Genomic DNA, 21073 nt, shown 5'->3' with positions numbered 1-21073 from the left:
CACCCACAGCACCCTCCCAGAGCTGGAGCTGATCAAGGCTTTGCCCATGCCAGGGTGCCTGTGCGCAGGGCATGAGTGCAAGTGCCACTGTGAGAACATGTGAGTGGAAGTGCCACATGTGAGAACAGTCCCTGCCCACGGTCCTGTCACACTTACCTGTGTGTCACAGCACAGAGCAGAGCAGCACAGCTGTGCCTGCCATCCTCTGCAGCAGCACAGACTGGCAGCTGTGCTCACAGCAGTGCGCTGCTCCAGACAATCCCCAGAGGTCCCTTCCAGCTCCATGTCCTGTGATATTTGGAGTGGACAGTGCATAAAATCCTGTCCACCATCCAGCTGGTGTAGTACATGCCTAAATATTGCTGAAACAGGCAATGCATGGGGTCATATGTGAGAGTGGAGCACTGCAGGACTGCAGGCTTTGACCCTGGTGCTAAGGCAAACGTTCTTGGACCTGTTGCACTCAGAACTTTTGTCATCTGGGCAATGACTTAGGGACTTTTTGAAGGCTCAACTGTGTGCCAGGGTAAGGGTTTGGTTTGAAAGGAAGAGAAAATGCAGATTCTGCAGCTGGGAAGGGCTGGGAGCGGGCTCCCAAAGCAAAAGGCAGTCCACAAAGAGCATGTAAAGACTGCAGAAAACTCTGTGCTGTGAGAACTGTTTTGTCTAAGCCATGAGTGAGGGCCTTGTCGAGGGCTCAGCCTACAGTTAGGGTAGGATTAGAGAACACTGCTCACTTTGGCACTGTGTTTAAGGCAAGTGTCTCTAAACACTTTTATGCTATCAATAATTTATCCTTCGTACTATTCCAGGGCATTCTGTGTTTATATAACTATTGAAACACCTATGTGGTAGACAGGTGATCTTACTTTTGAATCACAGAATGGCTGATTCTTGTGCCACTGAAGAGTAGTTTAATCTACAGTTCATTTAAATTAATGGAAAAATCTGCTTTGTGAGGCCATAAATGATTTGCTGAAACCACACACACACACACGGTGAGTCACAGTTCAGAACATAACTCAAACAACCAGGACTGTATTCCCATGCTCTAACCACTAGATTAGAGTCCCTCCCACATATACCCTGCAATAATCTTTGCTCAAATGATAACAGCATTTCCCCACTTTACACGTTGGACAGCATTACTCAGTTAGGCACATCCTACCCGACGGGTGTACAGCTCTGCAGGGCTGGGGAAGGAAGGAAGCACAAGTAAAAGTCATTATTTTTGCCCAACACCGCTAGAACTTAACTCTCTCCTTGGAAAATTACTAACTCTGGACCCCACAACTTATATTTAACAGAAAAGTGAAATCCTTGTTCCCGATTTGCACTCATCTTTCACCACCCCAAGCAGCGAGCGCTTGCAGAATCACCATCACGCTGCATGTCGGAAGAGCAGCCTTGCCTTCCCTCCCCGTGATGGCCCAGCACGAACCCCTCCGGAGGAGGCAAAGCCCCTCGGGACTGCCCCATCCAGCCCAGGGCCCAGCAGGGCTCGGGGGCGGCACCTGCCCCAGCTGAGGCGCTTCGGGAGCCAATCTCCCCCCACAGCTCGAGCATCCCGGGTCACACACTTGTGCATCCAATTCTCTTCCTCTGCGGTGTTTAATTTCTGCTGTGATGTGCCGCGCTGGACACGCACAGCATGAGGGCAATGGGCACACTATGAAGCAGCGAGCTGTGGGGAGCAGTGACCTGTGGGGAGCGGCGAGCTGTGGGGAGCAGCGAGCTGGTTGTGGGGAGCACTGAGACGTGGGCAGCAGTGAGCTATGGGGGGCAGCGAGCTGTGGGGGACAACGAGCTGTGGGGAGCAGAGCGCTGGCTGTGGGGAGCACTGAGATGTGGGGAGCAGCGAGCTGGCTGTGGGGAGTGCGGCTCCCCGGGTGGGCTCCCCTCCATGGAAAGGTCCACACAGGCGCTGCCGAAGGCCCGGGGTCTGGGGCCGCTTCCCTCACACGCCTGAGGCGCAGTCCCAGCCCGGCCGCGGGCCGCCCGCCCGGGCACCAAGTGCCGCCGGAGAGAAGAGCGGGCGGCCCCCCGAGACCCCGCTGTCCCCTCACAGGGCACCCGGGCACTGCGCCACACGTCGGCGGCTCTTTCCCCTCAGGGCCGGCCGCCCCCACGGCGGAGCGACGCGACGGGACGGGACGGGACGGGACGGGACGGCCGAGGCGCAGCCACCGCCCCCCTCACGGCTGCCCCTTCCCGCCCCCGTCACCGCCCGGTCTCGCGTGGCCCGCGGCCGGACCCCGCCTGCCCCCTGCCTTGCCCCGCGTCCCGCCGGCACCGAGGGGCCGGGGCGGCGCCTCCAGGCCCGACCCGCGGGAGCGAAGAGCGCCGGGGGACGGGAGGCTGCGCCTGGCCGGGAAGGGACGGGCAGGGCAGCGCTGCTGCGCGAGCGGGGCCTGGCCCTGCCCGCCCCTCTTTGCGCCGGGCCCCGCCGCGCCCCGGCTCTGCCCCCCCGCGCCCCGCTGAGACCCGCGGCGTCCCGGCGGAGCGCGGGCTGCCCGGCCGGCCGGGCCCGGGGAGCGGGCGGGCTGCGCGTCCTCGGCAGCCGGCGCCTCCCCGGTCCCTGGGGCCGCCCGTCCCCGCAGCCCGGCCGCAGGCCCCCGGCCCGGCCGCGGCGGGGTGAAGGGTGAAGTGAGGCGTGACTCACGGGCTCACATCTGCCACCGCAAGCGTTTAGGAAATTGCCGTTCTCTTAAAGGCAACCGTGTATTTATTTCTCTGGGGTGAAAACCGAGGAGTTGCACTCCATTAACGCGTTTCAGTCACCAGCCCTGGCAGGGGATGTAGAAGTCGGTGGAGAGCTGGATGCTGGTCTGGAGGAAGAGGAGAGCTTTGGCACTCCTGCTACAGGAAGAGGACTGGAAACAAGCAGAGAGGCGGATGGTTATGGTAGAATATATGCTGTTTATTTATGAAGGTAACCAGGACTTCTGACAAATTTTATATGCAGTTCCCTCCCCCCCCCAATTAAAAAAAAAAACCCCACCAATGTGTGTGCATATACATACACGTATACATACCATACACACACTGCACACACACACACACACACACACACGCTGCCAGCACTGTGCTCTCACTGTCATGCTTTCAAACAGCTCCATCCACCTTGTTCTCCTCTCTTGTCAAGACTTACTTCAGTTGGACAAATTGTTATGCAGCTACGACACAAGGAAGAAATGTTCTGCATGGCTACCAGAATGCCCAGGGGGCCTGTTTGTTTGTTTATTTTTCCCTCACTCTGGCAGAAGCTCCAGAGTCCAAAGGTGCAGCAGCACCAGGGACAAGCCTCCTTGCCCCACCACAGGCATCGAGCAGCCCCACAACCCCTGCCCCATTCCAGGCACTCCTGCCTTGGGGTCGGGAGGCAGCAACCAGTATAGGACAATGTGAAGAAGGCAACACACACTCACACTCACCCACCCATACAAATAATAAAATAACGTTGCAGCACAAGGGCATAGTCTCTGTCACCAGATAAGAAAGTTGTGTGATGAAAAAGATCTAAGTAAGGCAATAAAGTATAGCTAGTGTACATGGAATGGCTTTCACATTACATGAGGCACAGTTTGGGTGGACAGAGACTTGGAGAAGAGCAAAATGTCCTGGATTAAAGCAAAATACACTGAAAGTTCATAGTAAATACCCGCATCAATAGGTATTTATTCATTTGTGCTTCGTCACGTCATGACATACAGTACAAGACACTGCTGCTCTTTCTGTCGATGGAGAGAGCTCACCATACTCTTGCAAGCTGCTGCTCCATCAGTCCCGGGCTGTCCATCGGTCCTGCAGCGGCGCTGGCCCCTTGTCCCCCTCCAGCCAAGGCAGGGGACAGGGCTCGGCAGAGGCAGCCCGGCCAGGCTGCGACAGTCCTGGCAGCAGTCTGGGGGCTGCCCCACACCTCAGTGCTCCTCACGGCGTCCAGTGCTGCACATCTCTCAGCCTCAAATCCTCTTCTCATCGCTGGCTTCCCCAAAGCTGCTCCTGCCTGCTGCACTGCAGGCCAGCTGGAAGGGGTCTGGCAGGACACCCCAGACACCGCAGCCCCCAAGCCTGCACGTCCCTCGTTCCTTCTCCTCGCACCCTGCAAGGCTGGAGGGCACAGTAAGCCCCAGGGCTCCTGCAGCCAGCTTTTAAGGCACATCTGGGTTGCTATGTGTGCTTTATGACTGTTTTTGTTGTTATTATTATTATTATTATTATTACTGTTATTTACCCTGTGTAGACACGTGGTCTTTTAATTCTTTCTTCCCCTTGCCTTTCTCCTTAGAAAACCCACCATCGTGTGTCATCTCTAAGGCACAAACCTTTTAATACTAGAGCTGCCTGGCTTCTTGTATAGGTCGTGAATTGATAAAAAACAAACGAAACAAAACAAAACAAAACCAAAACAACCCCCCGTTCCCCTCCCGCCGGCACACGGCGCTTGCCGCACGCCGGTCCCTATAGTATCTGTGCGCGGGAAGGGCAGGGCAGGGCAGCCCGGCCGGTCCCGGCGCGGCGCTAGGCGCAGCTGCCCATGGCCTTCACCAGCGAGCTCTCGGGCAGCTGCCTGAAGATGCCCCGCAGAGTCTCCAGCTCCCGGGTGAGCTGCTCCACCCGCTTGCGCAGCCGCTCGTTGTCGGTGGTGAGCTCCAGCACCTTCTGCTGCGTCTCCACGTTGCGCTGCTTGGCCTTGTCCCGGCTCTTGCGCACCGCGATGTTGTTGCGCTCCCGGCGCACCCGGTACTCGTTACTGTTCTTGTCCACTGTCTTTTTCGATTTGCTCCGGTGGTCCGAGGGCATCATCTTGAGGGTGCCTGCGGCGGACAGGCCGCCGGGAGGGTGCGGGTGGTGCGGATGGTGCGGGCTGGGCACGGGCGTGGGGGGCGGCGTGGGCTGCCCGGGCTGGAGGTGCATGGTGGTCTGGGCGCAGTGGGCGATCTGGTACTGGAGGTGGGACGGGTGCTGCTGCGGGGCGTGATGGGGATAGAGGGCCGACAGGGCCGCCGACTTCACCTCCTCCTCCTCGCGGGGCTCCTGCTTGATCACCAGCGGCCGCAAGCCCGGCGCGGCGATGCGCTCGTAGAGGGGGTCGAGCTTGCCGTCCATGTAGCCGGGCACGCAGCCGAAGAGCGGCTGCTGGTGGTGCTGCGGCTGGTGCCCCGGCGCCGAGGCGGCGGCGCCGGCCCCATGCATGGTGTGGAAGTCGAAATCCCCGGCCAGGATGGCCTTGGCTTTCTCCTGCTGCTTGCTGTGCTGGAAGAGGTCGGCCAGGAACTCGTCGTTGAAGGCGGCGGGGTCGATGTAGGCGCTGATGTCGATGGAGTTCTCGTTCTCGCAGATATCGCCGAGCTCCGCGCCGCCCGCAGCAGGTGCCGCCGCCGAGGGAGCCTCTCTGTAGCTGTAGGTGCTGCCGGGCAGGGGAGTCTGGAGCTGGTGGTGCTGGCCGCTGCTCATCGGGGGCCGGGAATCGACCTCGTAGAAATTGGCTTGCTCCATGAAGCAACTACAGTCTGCCGGGCATGATGAAGGGCTCCTGCAATCCAGGTTTCGAACGGGACGGCGGCGGCAGCGGCGGCGACTCCAGCGATCTCGCGGCACGGCACGGCACGGCACTGCACGGCACGGCTCGGTGCTCGCGGAGCCCGTCCCCCGGCCCAGCCCCGCTCCGCTCGCTGCCTGCCCTGTTGCTAGTGGGCTGCCGCGGTGCTGCGTGCCGTATATATAGAGCCCGCAGCAGGGCCGCGGATCGCCCTCTAGTGTCCAACCTCCCGCTGGGAACCTTTGACCGCCGCGCAGCCGGCTCCCAGCGCCCCGGCCGGGCGCAGCCGACCTCCCGCCCGCCCCCGGGAGCCGCCGCGCCGCGGGGAGAGCGCCCCGCGCTCCTCGGCCCCCCCTTCCCCCCCTCCCGCTGCCGCCCCGAGCTCGGCGGGCGCTGAGCGCTGGATGGCTCCCGCCAAGGGAACCCCGCGCTGATAAGAGGCCCGGGGGAACGGCGCGGGGACTTTGCGCCCGCGCTGCCGGGGCGGCTGGCGGGGCAGAGCGGCCAAACGCGGCCGGTACATTTCCACCGCCTGCTCCCGCCTCTGCGCCCAGAGCTTCGGCCCAGCGCTCCCCAGGCAGTCTCAAAGTTCACCATCCGCGCATACTTGCAAATATTTGGCCGGTCGGGAACATTCGCCCCGTCGGGTTTGGGAGCCAAGGCGCTGCCTCACCCGCGGTGGTTACCTGCCGGCTGAGGCCCGGCTGCACCGGCGGGACCCGCGGGGCTCGCCCGGTCACAGCGGGACCCGCGAAGCGCCGCCAGGACGTGTACGGGAAGGCGGACAGGGGCGGGGAGCTCGGTGGCCGCGGAGGCTGCCCGGCTCCGCTGCTCGGGGGCGATCGGCCGGGCCGCCCTGCCCGCGGTTACCGCCGGTCCCGAGCCCGGAGGAGCTGCCCCGCCTGCACGGAACAGCCCGGGTCGGGTCACCTGCGGGCCGCTTCATTCCCCGCACCGATCGAGCAGGTAAATTTAATGACGGATTTCCCCAAACGCACACTCAGCCATCTCCACCAGTGCTGGGCACGGGCCGCCTCCCGGCCCTGACCCGGGATAACCGCGGGCGCAGCGGGGCCCGGCCCTCCAGCGCAGCTCTGCAGTGGCCAGGTGTCCAGCTCTGCAGTGGCCAACTGTCCAACTCTGCAGCGGCCAGGTGTCCCTGTGCACTGCAGCGGCCAGGTGTCCAGCTCTGCAGCGGCCAGGTGTCCAGCTCTGCAGTGGCCAACTGTCCAACTCTGCAGCGGCCAGGTGTCCAACTCTGCACTGGCCAGCTGTCCAACTCTGCAGCGGCCAGGTGTCCCTGTGCACTGCGGCCGTGTGCCCGGCCCCGGGAGCAGCCTGGCTGCCTTCCCAGCCTCTTTTCTGCGGATTTTGAAGTCGATCAATGCTCCCGCAAGTGCGGGACTACAGAGGAGCTGTGTGTCCCAGACACCGCTTCCCTGTGGCTCCTGTGTACAGCCCACAGCCTCCCCAGGAGCTCCGTCTCAAGCTTCGGTTCGGGCGGGGTGAGGATGCACAGAATTCCTCTTGCTGCCATCACTCGCAGCACGCAGAATTGATGTGTCTGTGGCTGCTTGCACAGCGGCCAGCTGCACCTTGGGCAGTCCCACGGGCATTTAGCTCTGCTGGTCCTGAAGGTCCCTTTGGAAGGACAAGCCAAGCCCACTGGAGCAGGTGCAGGCTTAAAATTGCTACAGAAAGATCTGCAGGGAAAATTAATCAAACATAGTGATGGCTGGAGAAAAAAAGATGCAATTCTTGGTTCTGAGTGTTTTAGTAAAACGGAAACTTGTGATTGTAAATTTACTCAGAAAGGGTTTGACAGATTTCTTGCAATTAAAAGTTCAAAGGATTCAACAGGAAACAAAAATGACAATGCACCAAACACTCGTGTTTTTGTTTCACGCAATACAGGTGTGAACTTTTGTTTCATGAGCAAATGCAAGGCCAGCAGAGTCAGCTGGCATATTCCAGTGTCCTCTCAGGAGAATGGATTCTGTAATTACAGCAGGGAAACATTAATTTACAGATTACAGAGTATACTTTTCACTATCAGTAGAAAAAAAATCCTAAATTGTTTTATATGCAGTCAGTATTTTCTAAAGTTATTTGTCTTGGTTTCTATGCAGTAGCAGTGCCTCACAGGGCTGCTTCCACAGGGAGCTGCAGCACTGTCTAAGCACTGAAAACACTCATAAGAACTCTGAACAAAGTCCTGGTTCAGAGGAAAAGCCTTAGGTCTGGGACAGGAGTGAGTTTTAGGTGTTTCAGAGTGGAGAGTAAAATGTCCCTGATTGCACCCAACTGTCCAGATTCAGAATTCAGCTTGTTCTACTCAAGTGAACCCATTTCCAGAAATGGGACAAACACAGAGCTGGACTTTTTGCCTGCTGGGAGAAATATCATCTGGAATAAAAGCAGTTTATGCTCAGAGTTTTCAAGAGGCCTTGTCTGACTCTGAAGTCAGGAGAAACAGGAATAGGGCCATGATCATTAAAAATAAAAAGTCACTGCTGCACAAAACAGCAGAAGGATAACTAAGAAAGTATAAGCAGAATTGTATCACCAAGTTTGTAATTTAATAACAATACCTATGCCTCTCCAGTCTTTAAAACACTCTCATATTTTATAATCATTCTGAAATTAAGGCCTAACTACATGTTAAAAAAATTAAAGTAAATCAGAACATTTAGGATCAGATTCCATTCCTAATTACTGTAATTAACGAACAAGTCCCCACAATTTAAGGACTGGTTTGCTCAGTTTTGGGTTTGTTTTTTTTTTACATAGACCCCTTTTATCTAAGTTAAGAACTTTAAAGTCTTCTATTTTTACACAGAAACCTAAATTCCTGTTTAAATTATTTTAATATAGTATAAAATGAAGTTCCCAGACTCATCAAAAAGACATATCTTTGTCTTTTTATTTTCCCTCCCTGTTTGAAGACAAAATATTTAGAACCAGCTCATCCCCAAAAAAGCACAAATGCTTATTTCCCCATTCATATCAACAGTGATTGATACCAAATATTTCAAATATTAAAGAGAAAACTTGTTGCTTAAGTTACATGAACAGGGAGCTGATTTAACAGAGAGGAAGGATGCATGTTGCATACTATGGCTCCCTGAAGCAGCACTGTCAACTCTTGAGGGTGCTATTCTTCCATCCCAAAGCAGATTTTGCTGTCCAGAAGCTCAGGGAGGGCGAGCAAAGTGCTCCACAATTCCAAACAGCAGCGAGAGTCTGTACTGAGCCAGCTGCACGCCCTTCTGCTGAGGGAAGGAAGCTGATCAGAAAAACGTAACTGTGAAGGAACATGACTAAGTGCATTTGTGACTATTAATTAGTTTTTAATTGCACTGGAACACTGAAGTCTCTTTATTTCACCTGAACTCTGCTCCTGTGTTGTTCTCAGGCTTTCACTCCCGTGGGCTCCAGAATGAGTTTCTGGCTGCAGGATGCAGGCTGGCTCTGCAGGCTGTGGGCAGGATGGTGCTCTGCCTGCTGATCCAACAGCCTGGCAGTCTGTACACAGCATAGCATGTGGCAGCCCTGTTAGGAACTCCAGTGCAGCTGCACATTTATTTTACTACCTTGTTAAACCAGAATATTTCATTGCTACTGACAAAGCTCCAGGCAGGAGTTTGCACGCAACACTTCTTGGGGTGAGTGGCAGCAACAGACCAGCCTCTCCTCTCTCCCACCTGAGAACTGGTGGGGGAAAGAAGACCAGGGTGGGCACTGTGGAGCAGAAGGGATGGCACAGCTGTGCTGGGAGTGACAAGAGGATATTGTCCTCACTGCTTCCTGAGAGCACCTGGGGAGTAGGCAGGGATGGAGCAGCAGTGGTTTCCCATGCAAATACAGAGCTGGCAATCTACCATCTTACTTGTTGTGGTACACTGAAACACAAACTTCTCCCCTCTCCTGTTGTGTTTTCTGCCCCAGGGAGGAGACACATGATACTGCACATAAAAGCTGCCACACATGACAATTTTCAAAGGAAAAGACTTGATATGCCAAAGCCTTGGAGGCCTGTAGATCAGTATGCAGCAGTGTCTGACAAGTCAACCAGAACCTTCCCTTCAGCTGGGAAAGGCAGCTGGGGACTGCTTATCATTTTTAATGTGCATTTTGCTCCAACAACAGATGATTTAATGACTTATCATTGCAGCTTTACTCCTTTGGAGAAGCACAACTCCAAGGTGAACCAACTCAAATCCATGCTATTTTCCTTTTTCGTACCATTCCCCTTGTCTTCAGGGTGTTTTCAGGTGTTTGCTATGACCATGCCTCAATTCTTGCTATGCTTGTGCTCCACTGACTTCTGGCTCTTCTACTGAGAGCTCAGCCCTTTGCAATTTCCAGGCTAGGTGACTGAGGGCATTTTTCACTTCCATTTACCTGGTAACTGCTCACTTCCATTCAAATGACCCTCACAGCCCAATCTGTTTCCAGCTTGTCACCTGTAATCTTGCACCAATCAGTCTGTGAAGGTTTTTTATCCATTCACAATCTTTGCATGCTTAATGAGCCATTGCATACACAATTCCTCTCTCATAATTAGGACCGTATTTCACTGACCACATCCACGGTGCCCAAAACACTGCAGATGTTTTTCAGATACAGGATTAAGTCCTGTACAGTTGAAATACAACCCAACAAGTGACACTGTTGCTCCTCACCTCTCAGTGTACTGTTTCCTTCTGCTGTACTGGGCCATCACCTTTGCCTTAAGACTTCCACAAATGATGTTATGATGTTTAACAGTAGTTCTAATGGTATGCATCAGTCATCCTTTGCTCTGTATCTGGCCTACCCACAATCCCCTATTCTCTCTCTCTCTTATTTCACCTCTGATTAAATGATAACCTCCTTTCTTTCACACCTGAATCTCCAATTGTTTGTCTTTACCTTACAAACTTCAGTGGTTTCTCTCACCATGAATGGCTCAGCATCTTTAATTTGCTCATGCTACATCTCCCTGGATGATGGAGCAGTTTATAACTCTCTATTTCACAGCTAGAGAGCTGTGAGATGAATGACTTGCCAAGGCCATACAAGAAATACATAACAAAGCTGAGCATTTAATCTCTCCTATGCCCTAATATCAGCCTCCTAATATCACCACCAATGAGCATGCAAAAGTTTGACTACTGCACTCCTACAAAGGAAATCCTTCATACAGTGCCTTCTTGTTTGTTGGGTTTTTAAATGGAAATAGATCAATTTTTATCTGAAATAAATTTATCTCTGAGGTGAACTGCCAAGAAATATGGAAAGTACAGCTTATTTTCTTCTAGACCCTAGCCGTAGTCTGCTGGATTGAAGGCTCTCATTGATCTCAGTAGGAACCTGTGCAGACCCTTACCTGGCATACAAATTATGCAGCAGAACAGTAAAAGGATATCCTACCCCAAACTCAATTCCCAGCTGTGCTTTTAGGGAGGTCTTCTCAAAATATTCTCTGCACATTATGGCTCTTAGACTTTGGCTAGCTGCTTTTCATGGAGTCATACAAGAGGTAATCCAAACCCAGAGATTTAAAATCCTTGTAAACCCAGAAAAAATATACTTTTTTCTCCCCCACTCGGGTGACACCAACTTCTAGCATTCAATTAAGATGCTCTCAAAGTGCCTACATGGGCTGTGCATGGAACTCAGATTCACAAATCTCAGTGTCCTGAACTGCACCTGAAACTAGATGCTGAAATAACAGTGATTTAATAGTCTTGTCAGCAGAACTGCACACCTGGGTTAGCATCAGTATTTACCAAAATCCTGCCAGTTAGAGCAGTAGCATCTCCTCACTTGTGTGAGTAATTCACTCTGATACCCAATGTACATTATGATAATGAGCTTCTCCATAAAACAGCAATTTGCAATATTACCTGAAGTGGCATCTAAGGCTCAACAACTGCACTGGTTTCAAAGCACACCTACATGAACACTGGGAGGTAACACTGAATTACAAAGGGAATACCCTTGTTTGTCTCTTATATATGACTGTGCATTAATCCTTTGAAAATATTCATGTTGTCATCCTGCAACATTATTTATACCTTTTAATGTAAAAGGTTGTTTTTGAGCATAACTTTGGCAGTCCATAGTCAATCCAAAACCATCTGGTTTCAAGAAGGTACATCAACAAAGCTGAGCTAGTACTTGAGAAGACTGCTGAAGTAATGAGGAATCTTGCCACTGACTTAGATGTTACATTTTGCTCTTCTCAAAAGAAGATGAGACAGCATGTCTCAGGCTTCATCACTCTTTCCAGGTAGTTTGCACTGTAGACATTTTTTGAGTTTCTGAAAAAAAACCAAAAGAATATATATATATGACAAAAATACCAAAAAATGTTAAGCATTTTCCAGAAGTATAGAAAGAGATGCTTTGATACACAAAGAATGTACAATCAGAAGAAGATATGAAAAATGAGAGCAGTGGGACTGTAAATGAAGAGAAAGATCAGCTTATAAAAATAGCCATGGTATTTCTTAATGATGTATTTTAGTACATGACACATCCTGTCATAAAACTTAGTCCTTGACATGGACAAAATTCTATGTTCTCATCCAACTTACTCCCCTTTAGGAGAGATTGTTACGAGGATCAGGATTAGGCTAAAGAGTAAAACTGTGGTAAAAGTTTACCTTCTGTAGTACAAAATGGATCTGGAAGCCTCATGCTGTTGTCTCACAGATGAAGTCATTGCTAAATCTATGTCAGATTCCAGCATGAGAGCCCTCAGAGAACTCAAGGATCTGGTGGGCTTTTCCCACTCCTCTTGCAGGGAAGCTGTTGTGAGATTCACTGGTTGGACACTGGGATCCCCCATGACCTCACAGTTTTTGATTACCAGCCTGCAAATATTTGATGCTCAAAGTACCTATGGAATTAAGGACTAAGATTACAAAATATGAAGATAATATACTTTTGGTGCAAACCTTCTTTTATTAATGCCATAAAGCATTCAACTTCAGTGGCAGAAAGCTTTGGGAACATACTTGCCTCATATTAAATGTGAGGCTCTGTAAGTATTGACTCTAAACTGAGAGGAAGCAATTTTACTGCTCAGAGCAGATGCCATCTTGGATCTTAAAATCTGACCCCCCTGTTGAGATAAATTCAGTTTTCTTTAATTATCCCATTATTAGCCCAGGGATTACTGGCATGAGTAATCCAAGCAAGAGCTGACCTACTAAATAAAAATGTCAAAGGCAGCAAGAGGAATGGGAGCTGAGGAAGGAAGGAGGCTCAGCAAAGTTCTGAGAGTCACTCAGTGACATCACCAGTGAATCCAAGCTGTGATCAAACCAACCACCAGCATGGGGGAACAACAGGTGCACAGAGGAAGGAACCAAGTCAGAGGCAATCTTGGCTTGAAAAGGATCACAGTTTTCTTATCAGTTTCAAGCTAATCATAGTGGCACTTGTGGCATCAGAATTTCCTTGACTGTCCTAGAGCTCTGCACAGAGGAGGAGCTCATCCTTTGGAGCTGGCAGTGCTGAGTTCCCCCAGTGGCACACTGACCTGCAACAGCAGCTCTCCTGTAGCTCTCCACTGGCAGGTGACATGAGGTATAATCCTGCAGGCATTTCCACTTGAACACACCCAGAGAACCTGGCACTGCTGGGATAACACCCATTCTGACTTCCCAGAAACTTCACACTTCACTTCTTCCTCACAGGAGCAGAAGCTGTCCACAGTGACACTCAGCATGCCAGCCCTGTTAATTGAAATAAGGAATCTTTACTCATCACCACATGAGCTCCTCAAGACTTCAGATTTACATTTTTTTGTTCAAACTGGAATCTTATGCTTTAGGTAAAACAAATCTTAAGTGAAGTAAGACTTAATCACAAAGCAAGTGAGTCTAATGATCAGTAGGGTTTTCCTGAAAAGATCACAGACAGATAAAAATCTAGAATCCAAAGCTTCAAAATTTGGAGGAAAACAGGATTTATGGTGCCTGGAACAAACCATTCCTTCTGCTTAGTGTTTAAAGGCAGCTGACATCTGAGCTACAGAATACTTGAAATAAATATTATCAGAATTCATACAAATACAGTCAGAAGATTTATTTTCATGGAAGCCATTATATTTTTTACTCATTTTATGGAGTCATAACAGTATTTTGTTTGCAGTAATATTTCAGAAAGTAAAAGCCAGTGACAGTATGAGGTTTTTTGCAAGGTTTGGGTATCTAAAAGCTCACAAACAATGCTGAAAAGACACTGCCCTTCAGATAGGAGGGAGCAACAATGGCATGTGACTTACCCGGCCATAGTTAGTAGAAGAGCTAAGTATAATCAAGGCTAATCATTCAGCAAGAGCCCAGGGCTAAGAGGTTTCTAATTCCAAACAAAAAGTCCTTGCAAAATACATGTGTTTTCAAGAAAAAATGAACAAACTATGAAATGAGCTCCCATACAGCAAAAAAGTCTATTTTTTTTTCTTCTGCTGTAATTAAAGATAGGAAATGGGAATAAGGTTTTGGACTCTAAATTATTCACTTTGAATAATTCTTTCAAGCTGAAACAATTATGCTAGATGCTAATTTTAATCAAATTACATGTAATATGTTAATATGAGCATAAATCCTACATTCCTTGACAAACACCAAGATTATATTAATGTTACATAATTATATTAATGGGGAATATGAACTGTACAAGCTGCTCACGTTTATGACAGGAGTGTGGTAAATATAAAGTGAAATTCACTTTGGCAAACTAAAATTTAATTTCAGAAAAATAACTCCTGTCTTCTTTGAAGCAGGCAAAAATTCCAGATTTTTAATTACATGAGTTGCATGATTCTAAAAAGAATTCATGCAACATGTTTTAGTGTTGGGTGCTACAGTTCTTGCTTTTATTTTACTAAAATATATGACTTTAAAAGGAAAATGATGACTTAAAAACCTGTGTGGCACAGAACCTGTAGCATGGGAAGGCTGAATCCATGCTGGTTGTCTGCAATCTGACACTCAGCTGTAAAAGACAAGGACAGGAAAGTGTATTTTGGCACAAAAACCTGTTGCTCCCTGTCAGAGAAACAACTGCTGACAGTCACCACAGCCAACAGAGCTGGCATTGATGTTGGGTAAGATAGTACAGCTGATAGTGGGTCAGTATTTTCCATTTAGAAAGGGGCTATTCCCCACCAGCATGAATGTTCTGGGATGCATTAGAAAGGCTCAGTAGATGGAAGCATTTATGTGACTAAGTGCAGGGCTTGTGGACCATTTACATTTAATTTAAGTCATCAACAGATCATTTGCATCTATGGTAGGGTCCAGACCACATGGGAATTACTTTTCTCCTTTATTAATAAACTGAAATAAGCACCACTTACCCAGTTCAGGATGTCACTGATAAAGTCTGAGGCTCCCATTTCCTTCTCTTTTATGGAAGATGAAGACACTGTGGGACTCCTGACTGCAGTTTTCCCTTGTACATATCTGTGCAGGTTCACCTGCTGTTTCCACGGGATATGCAAAAAGTGGTGCCAATGGAAGACAACCCACATAAATGTATGTGTTCCTATTAAGAAGAAAAGCTATATGTTCAAACTGTGGAAAACGTGCAGGCAGAACTCAGATCTTGTGACATATCAACTGCAAACTCAGCCTTCAGGAAGGTGCTTTGCCCCAGTGCCTCTTACTGCTTATTTCAGTGGGCTCAGAGAGACACAGCCAAAGCTCCCTTGCAGCACTGAAATACCTCTGTGTCCTTGGATCTACATATTTTGATCACATCCATCTGGTGGGGGAGTATCTGAATGTGTGACTTACCAAATTTTAAGTGGACTGAAAACTTTTCCAGAAATCTATTAAAAAACAGTCAGAAAGAAAGTTAAAGCATGCAGTTCTTCAGTTTCCATAGCTCAGCTACCAGTGCTGCTAGAGCCTGAGGTGAGCTGGAATGAGAGCTTCAGCCTTCATGTGAGGGAAGCCAAAGACACATGGGCTGTTTCAGACTGCTGCAGTGCACTGATGCCATACACTGGTGTTGAACAAATGCCCCTACATTAAATCAGTGTTCACACAAGTATTTTGTTATAAACTTTTTGTGTTTAAGGCATTGGCATTTGTTTTGAAAAACTGAGTTTTTTCACTTATGGCACCAGTAAAGCACAACATCCCACGTCACCTTGGGAGCAGTGCAGAAGTTTCTCAAAGCTGGAGTTCTCCTGAAGTGGCTGCCAATGTGAGTGTTCCTGCCAGGAGTACACATACACCTGAGTGCACTCATCCTGTCTTCAATTTGTTCAGGAAGGAAGAAGACCATCATGTGCATTAGACCCTTTGTCCCACTTCCTGAGTGCCCTAATGTCAAAGGGCTTTACACAAGAAGAGGACATGATACAAAAGTACACATAAACAAACATATCTGGAAGAATCTCTTTTCCTGGTAAGCAAAGTCCTTTTCTCTGACTGCCAAACCCCATTTACAACTGTACTGCAGGTGACTTGAAAGCAAAGCTTATACTCCCTGGAGGAGAGCCTCAAAAACCTGCCCAAATGACTGTGACTTTTACCATATTCCTTATGCACTTTCTGCAATTTCTGTGCACCTTGGTGGAGTCCTCTTTAGAATGTGCATGCTCAGCAAATGTTGAGTCTGCAGTAAAAGGCTTGAGGGACAGCAGTGCTGTTGTAGAGTAGCTCAGTCTGTGCCAGCTGGTGCAGGTGCTTGGTTGCCAGTGCACATGGCAGTCTGTGAGAGCAGGTTCAGTGTTTTGAAGTGTTCTGTGCTGTCATCACCTTTTCCTTTGCATGTTCCTCTCTTTTGCCCCATATTTTTGCAAACGGGTTGTTCCACTGTAAGTCACTGCCATCAACATTGTTGTAATATTGTTGAGCCTGAATTCTCTTCTTGGGAAGGATTCCTGATAACTTCAAAAGGTGTCTTAATTGTGGGAGAACTTCTGAAATAAATCACACCTGATGCCTAAAACCCCCACATGATGGCTAAACAACTCAGAATGAGGAGACTCCTCTGTGCAGAGATTTGCCCAGTCGAATTTTACAGCCATTGAGGTGCACAAACATGAATGCAGAGGATATGAAGCAATGGAGGCAGCACAAACTTCTCCTATCAGAGGGAAGTCTGATCTAGCTACTGCTGAGAGGAGAGAAAACCAGACATTGTTGTTCCTGGAACATGCTACAAAGTGGTTCTTTTTCTACAAATTTGTCTGCAATGTTTATATTCAATACAAACCCAGGTTGTGTCTTGTAAGTTCACAGTGACAGAGACATTCAGATGCCTGCATTGTAAGTGCAATTGCCTTGCTCTTCTGGGAGCCTGCATTAAGTTTGAAGGTTGGCAGAGCCAAAGCAGAAAGCTGTGCCCCACTGTTTCTCTGGAAATTACTTCTGTTTCAGGAGGCAAGAGAACTGATGCCTTGGAGTGACTACCTAAAACAGAGGCTAGACAAAATTCAGAGAATAAAAGTGGGTATTCATTGAAGGCCTTCCATACGTACACCTTGGGCACTCAAAGCCTCCGAGGGGCTACACCCCAGATGGACAATGGTCACAAGTTTTTCATACAGTTATAAATTTGGTCCTTTTACATATCAGGGGTTAATCCTCCAATTACAGTTTCAGATAATGAGGTAATTTACTCCAAATTTTCTCCCCTCAATTCACTGTTGTTTGCATCTCCTGGGGCCTGAGACAGTAAGGTGTCCTTGAGTTTCAGGCCTGGAGAGGAATTGCTTTGTCTGAATAAAATGGGAGAACAGTAGCTGACAGGTTATGGAGTTTTAGAGTTATACACTAAAGCAGTACAGGATCTGAAAAATATAAAAGCTAAATCCTAAGGCATCAGAACTAGAAACAGTTAACTCACTAAATGTAAAGAACCAATGTTCTGGATTAAGATGGCCCTGCTGAGGTCAGTACTTCTTTTTCTGTTGGGGACAAAAGATAAGAGTCTGCTTGCCTGACCAAAGTATCAGTCACTGATTATCTCATCCAAAATTCTCCTTAATTTTAGCAGCAGGAGGTCAATGACAGACATGTTGCAATTGCCAATACATTTTCTCAAACTGTCCTCCCACATATTTTGTATAATTATAAATAATTCATTTTCTATTCATGTTCATGAACAGAATTGAGGTGGAGTAAACAATCAGGTGGACTGTCCTCTGCCAGGTGCCAGACTCTCAGTTTTGTGTTTCAAATGGCCATTCCTTAAGCTTTTCATGGTGTTTCAGAGGTCATCTTGGTTGCAGAGAATAATAAAGCCATTTATAAGAATGCAGTTTGTGTCCTCATCTTTCCAAAACCATGAGACCATAAACAAAGCTACATCTCTCCAATTTCATTGCCTTTCTGCAAGAGTATTTATTTTAGGCTTCTGTTCTGAACCATTTTGAAGTTTGCATAAAATTAATAACTTAAACTATTCACTCTTCTTGATATCATAGGAATTAGGTAAAGTTTTTCACTAGAGTATGCCCTGTGATAAATAATGCCCTGGTAATTATGGGTGGGGATTTTCACGCGGTGACTGATGATGCCTTGGAAAAGAGCCATAGCACTGTGCATTCAGAAGCTAAGCTATCTAAATCCTTGCAGGCCTCATTTATGCTTTTGGGAATATAGGACAGGTGTGGCAATTACTAAACCTGGATACTTGAGAATTCACCTCTTATTCCCAGGTGTGGGCCATTAATTCTCGCTCAGACTTGTTCAGTTCTAACAAGTCTCTTTTGAACCAGATTTTATATATGCACATATACTCACACAATAAATAGCATTTTCCTTTCAATCAATTTATCTATTCTGGTTTTGCTCATCTTTAGCTATGCAGCCCTCATCTTACCTAACATTTTACACACACATAGCAGCAAACCCCCAAAACGATCAGTGGCAGTCTACAGATCCCTGCCATGTTCTGTAGATATCAGAAGATTTGCAGTTTGCATTGTTTAGTACAATCACTAGAGAAGCTCGGGTAAAACTCAAGCCAAGCCCCAGTGAAATTCACAACAAAGGCTACACTAATTTTTATTGGATCACTAGACATCAGAGCAAAGCCAGAGAACACTCAAACACATTTGTAAAATCCTTAAAAAATGTAAAGGAGTGTAGTGTTCATTCTTTTTTTAGATGATCTTCTTTGGGTTGACACACCTAGAAGCCTCCTCACAGACCAGGCATTCTTCAGGGACATATTTGATATTATTAAACTCAAATGCTGAAAACTTCTAATTCCATATTCTGATATTTCCATAGAAGGTCACAAATAGTAACCTCAGCTGCTTCGTTCACTCCAAAGGGACTTGTGGCTACTGAACATTATATCTGGTCATCTTTATATACCTAAAATATGTTGGCCATCTCCTAAGCAGTCCTCTGGAATACAGTGAAGAGATGGGATGATATATGCTAAATTTTAAAATAGCACACATTTTTGTGAGAGTATTTTTATGTGCAAAGAATTGTCACAAAGGCAACAAGACATTTCTCTACCTTCAATCCCCCAAGAAGCCATGGCTGAAATGGCACACTGCTCAGGTCCAAGTACCATCTGGTGAAATGGAATATTGGTATTGGAGAACCTGAGCTGCCTTGGATTGAAGAACAGATCCCTGACAGCATGACAGCACAGACTGAGTAAGGGTTCCATTTAAATAAAAATTACAATCAACAGTATTTTGTAGCTGTGAAAGAGAAAACACTGATATGTGACTGCTGAAGAACCCAGAGAATACCACACAAAAAAGTGAAACTTGCCGAAGTGGGCACACCTTTATCTGTGCAGTTGGCTGATTATGAAGGTGCTTGCTAACAGTTCCTGATAATAGCATGAAATACAAATACAGCAATTAGGAAATCAAATCTCAGGGCACCACTGTGGCAGACCCTACCTAGATGAAAGCAGTTCATTAAGCTCGAAGCACCAAACCTCTCAGTCCCCTCAAAGCTGTAGAGGGAAACGTGAACATCAGTAGCTGGAGAAGCTCGGCAAGTAAAGCCTGTAGAAGTGACAGCTTGGGTTTGTTCTAACAGCATCCAAATCATCAATGCATTCGTTTTCTACTATATGATGTATATATCTCATTGATCTACTAGGTTTTTCAGACTCTAAGATTTCTGTGTTAGCCTGATTCCTTTTGCTACCACCCAGCAGCCTGCTGAAGTTGTGGGGAACAGCTGTCTATTATGGGGTTTTTGTCCTCGTCCATTTGAGAACCATTGCATTTAGTTGGCACATGTAATTGAGTTAATTGATTTTCAGAAACCAGTATAAGTAATTGTAGATATCTAGATAACCCGGATATTTTGAAAACTGCAAATAAAAGGGAGTAGTTCTGGAAGATGCAGAACTAGAAACTGGAAATACTTTGTTACAAGACTTACTAGCTGCATAGAGAGAGAGAGAACAAAGGCACTCAATTTTTCCTGCAAATGAACTCCAGGCAATGTGACAATAAAATGGATGTTTGCTATTAGAACAGATTGGTTCCTTTCTTTACTTACTATTTGCTAGAACAAAAGCACTGTGACTTTCCAAGGCTGCAGTGAGACAGTGCTAGAATTAGCAGTGATACTGAAATAGGGAAGATTCCATAGTGGTGGTCACTTTCTCCACACCTAGTCAAAAGGCTACATCTGACAAATCAGCTATTAAAAAAGTTGCTGTCATTTAAATTATTAAATCATAGTGAAAAACCCAACTCTGTGCTTAGGAAGTATAAGCTTTTTCAAACCAATAGGCAGAGCTATTCATATTGTTTTTTCTCTTGGTGTTTATTTTTCTTTTTAATATAGCCAGAGTCCCAAGAAAAGAAACTCAGCGATCCTTCTGCTTTCTGAAGCCTTAATAGCCTCAGCTGTGCAAAATTCAGTTTTCTAATAACAGGATTTTGGTCTTGGTGCAGGTCAGTCCTGAACACAAAAAGTAATTATTGTAATACCAAAATGCAGGGCTGGTAAGAGAAGGGAGATTTGCAATAATAAGATTACAGAAAACCTCTATTACAGACTTTGTATTTCTGGGATATTCCTGAATGAATGCCATCTGCTTGGTGATCATAAGGAATGTAATCATATTGAATCTTTCCACTTTTGAATAAAGCTGGGTTGAGATTACCAAGAAAAGGAGTAGCAGTTACCAAGAAAAGGTTATATTTTGGTATAATTCAGTGCATTTGCCCTTAAATACATCTGAGTGCTCCTCACAGCCTGGAATTATGTGTTTTTACCTAAGGGGCCTATTTATTTCCATCTGTAAACTGCATATAAAAATATATTTATTTTTCTCTCTTCTAAATCACTGGAGACAAATTAGTAATTTCTTCTCTAGAATTCAAAAGCCTGGCTGTTAGACCAGAGTGAAAAAGTACACAGCAGCATCATGTGTGAAAAGTAAACTTTTAACTGAAATGTGCAAGTCTGAAGTAGAAAAAAAATCCAGCAAAGGCTTACCCATGAGGGAAACAGAGGCAAATGCTTACGGAAAGAAACATTTTTTAATGTGTAGGTTGCAGTCCAGGAGTTTGTAGGGTTT

At 47.5% G+C, this 21073-nt stretch overlaps 1 protein-coding gene across 1 annotated transcript; it reads right to left on the bottom strand.

Annotated features, from left to right (window-relative positions):
• Positions 1–3081: 3081 nt before the first annotated feature.
• On the bottom strand, positions 3082–5674 carry CEBPA (CCAAT enhancer binding protein alpha). The gene has a single exon (XM_030956023.1). It carries the CDS (start codon positions 5497–5499, stop codon positions 4522–4524), a length of 978 nt encoding a protein of 325 aa, XP_030811883.1. The 5' UTR covers positions 5500–5674; the 3' UTR covers positions 3082–4521.
• Between the last annotated feature and the right edge of the window lie 15399 nt (positions 5675–21073).

This window comes from Camarhynchus parvulus, chromosome 11 (genome assembly GCF_901933205.1).
Source record: "Camarhynchus parvulus chromosome 11, STF_HiC, whole genome shotgun sequence".
Taxonomy (NCBI): domain Eukaryota; kingdom Metazoa; phylum Chordata; class Aves; order Passeriformes; family Thraupidae; genus Camarhynchus; species Camarhynchus parvulus.
Note: the sequence above shows the minus strand (reverse complement) of the source record. Positions and strands in the feature narration are given on the sequence as shown.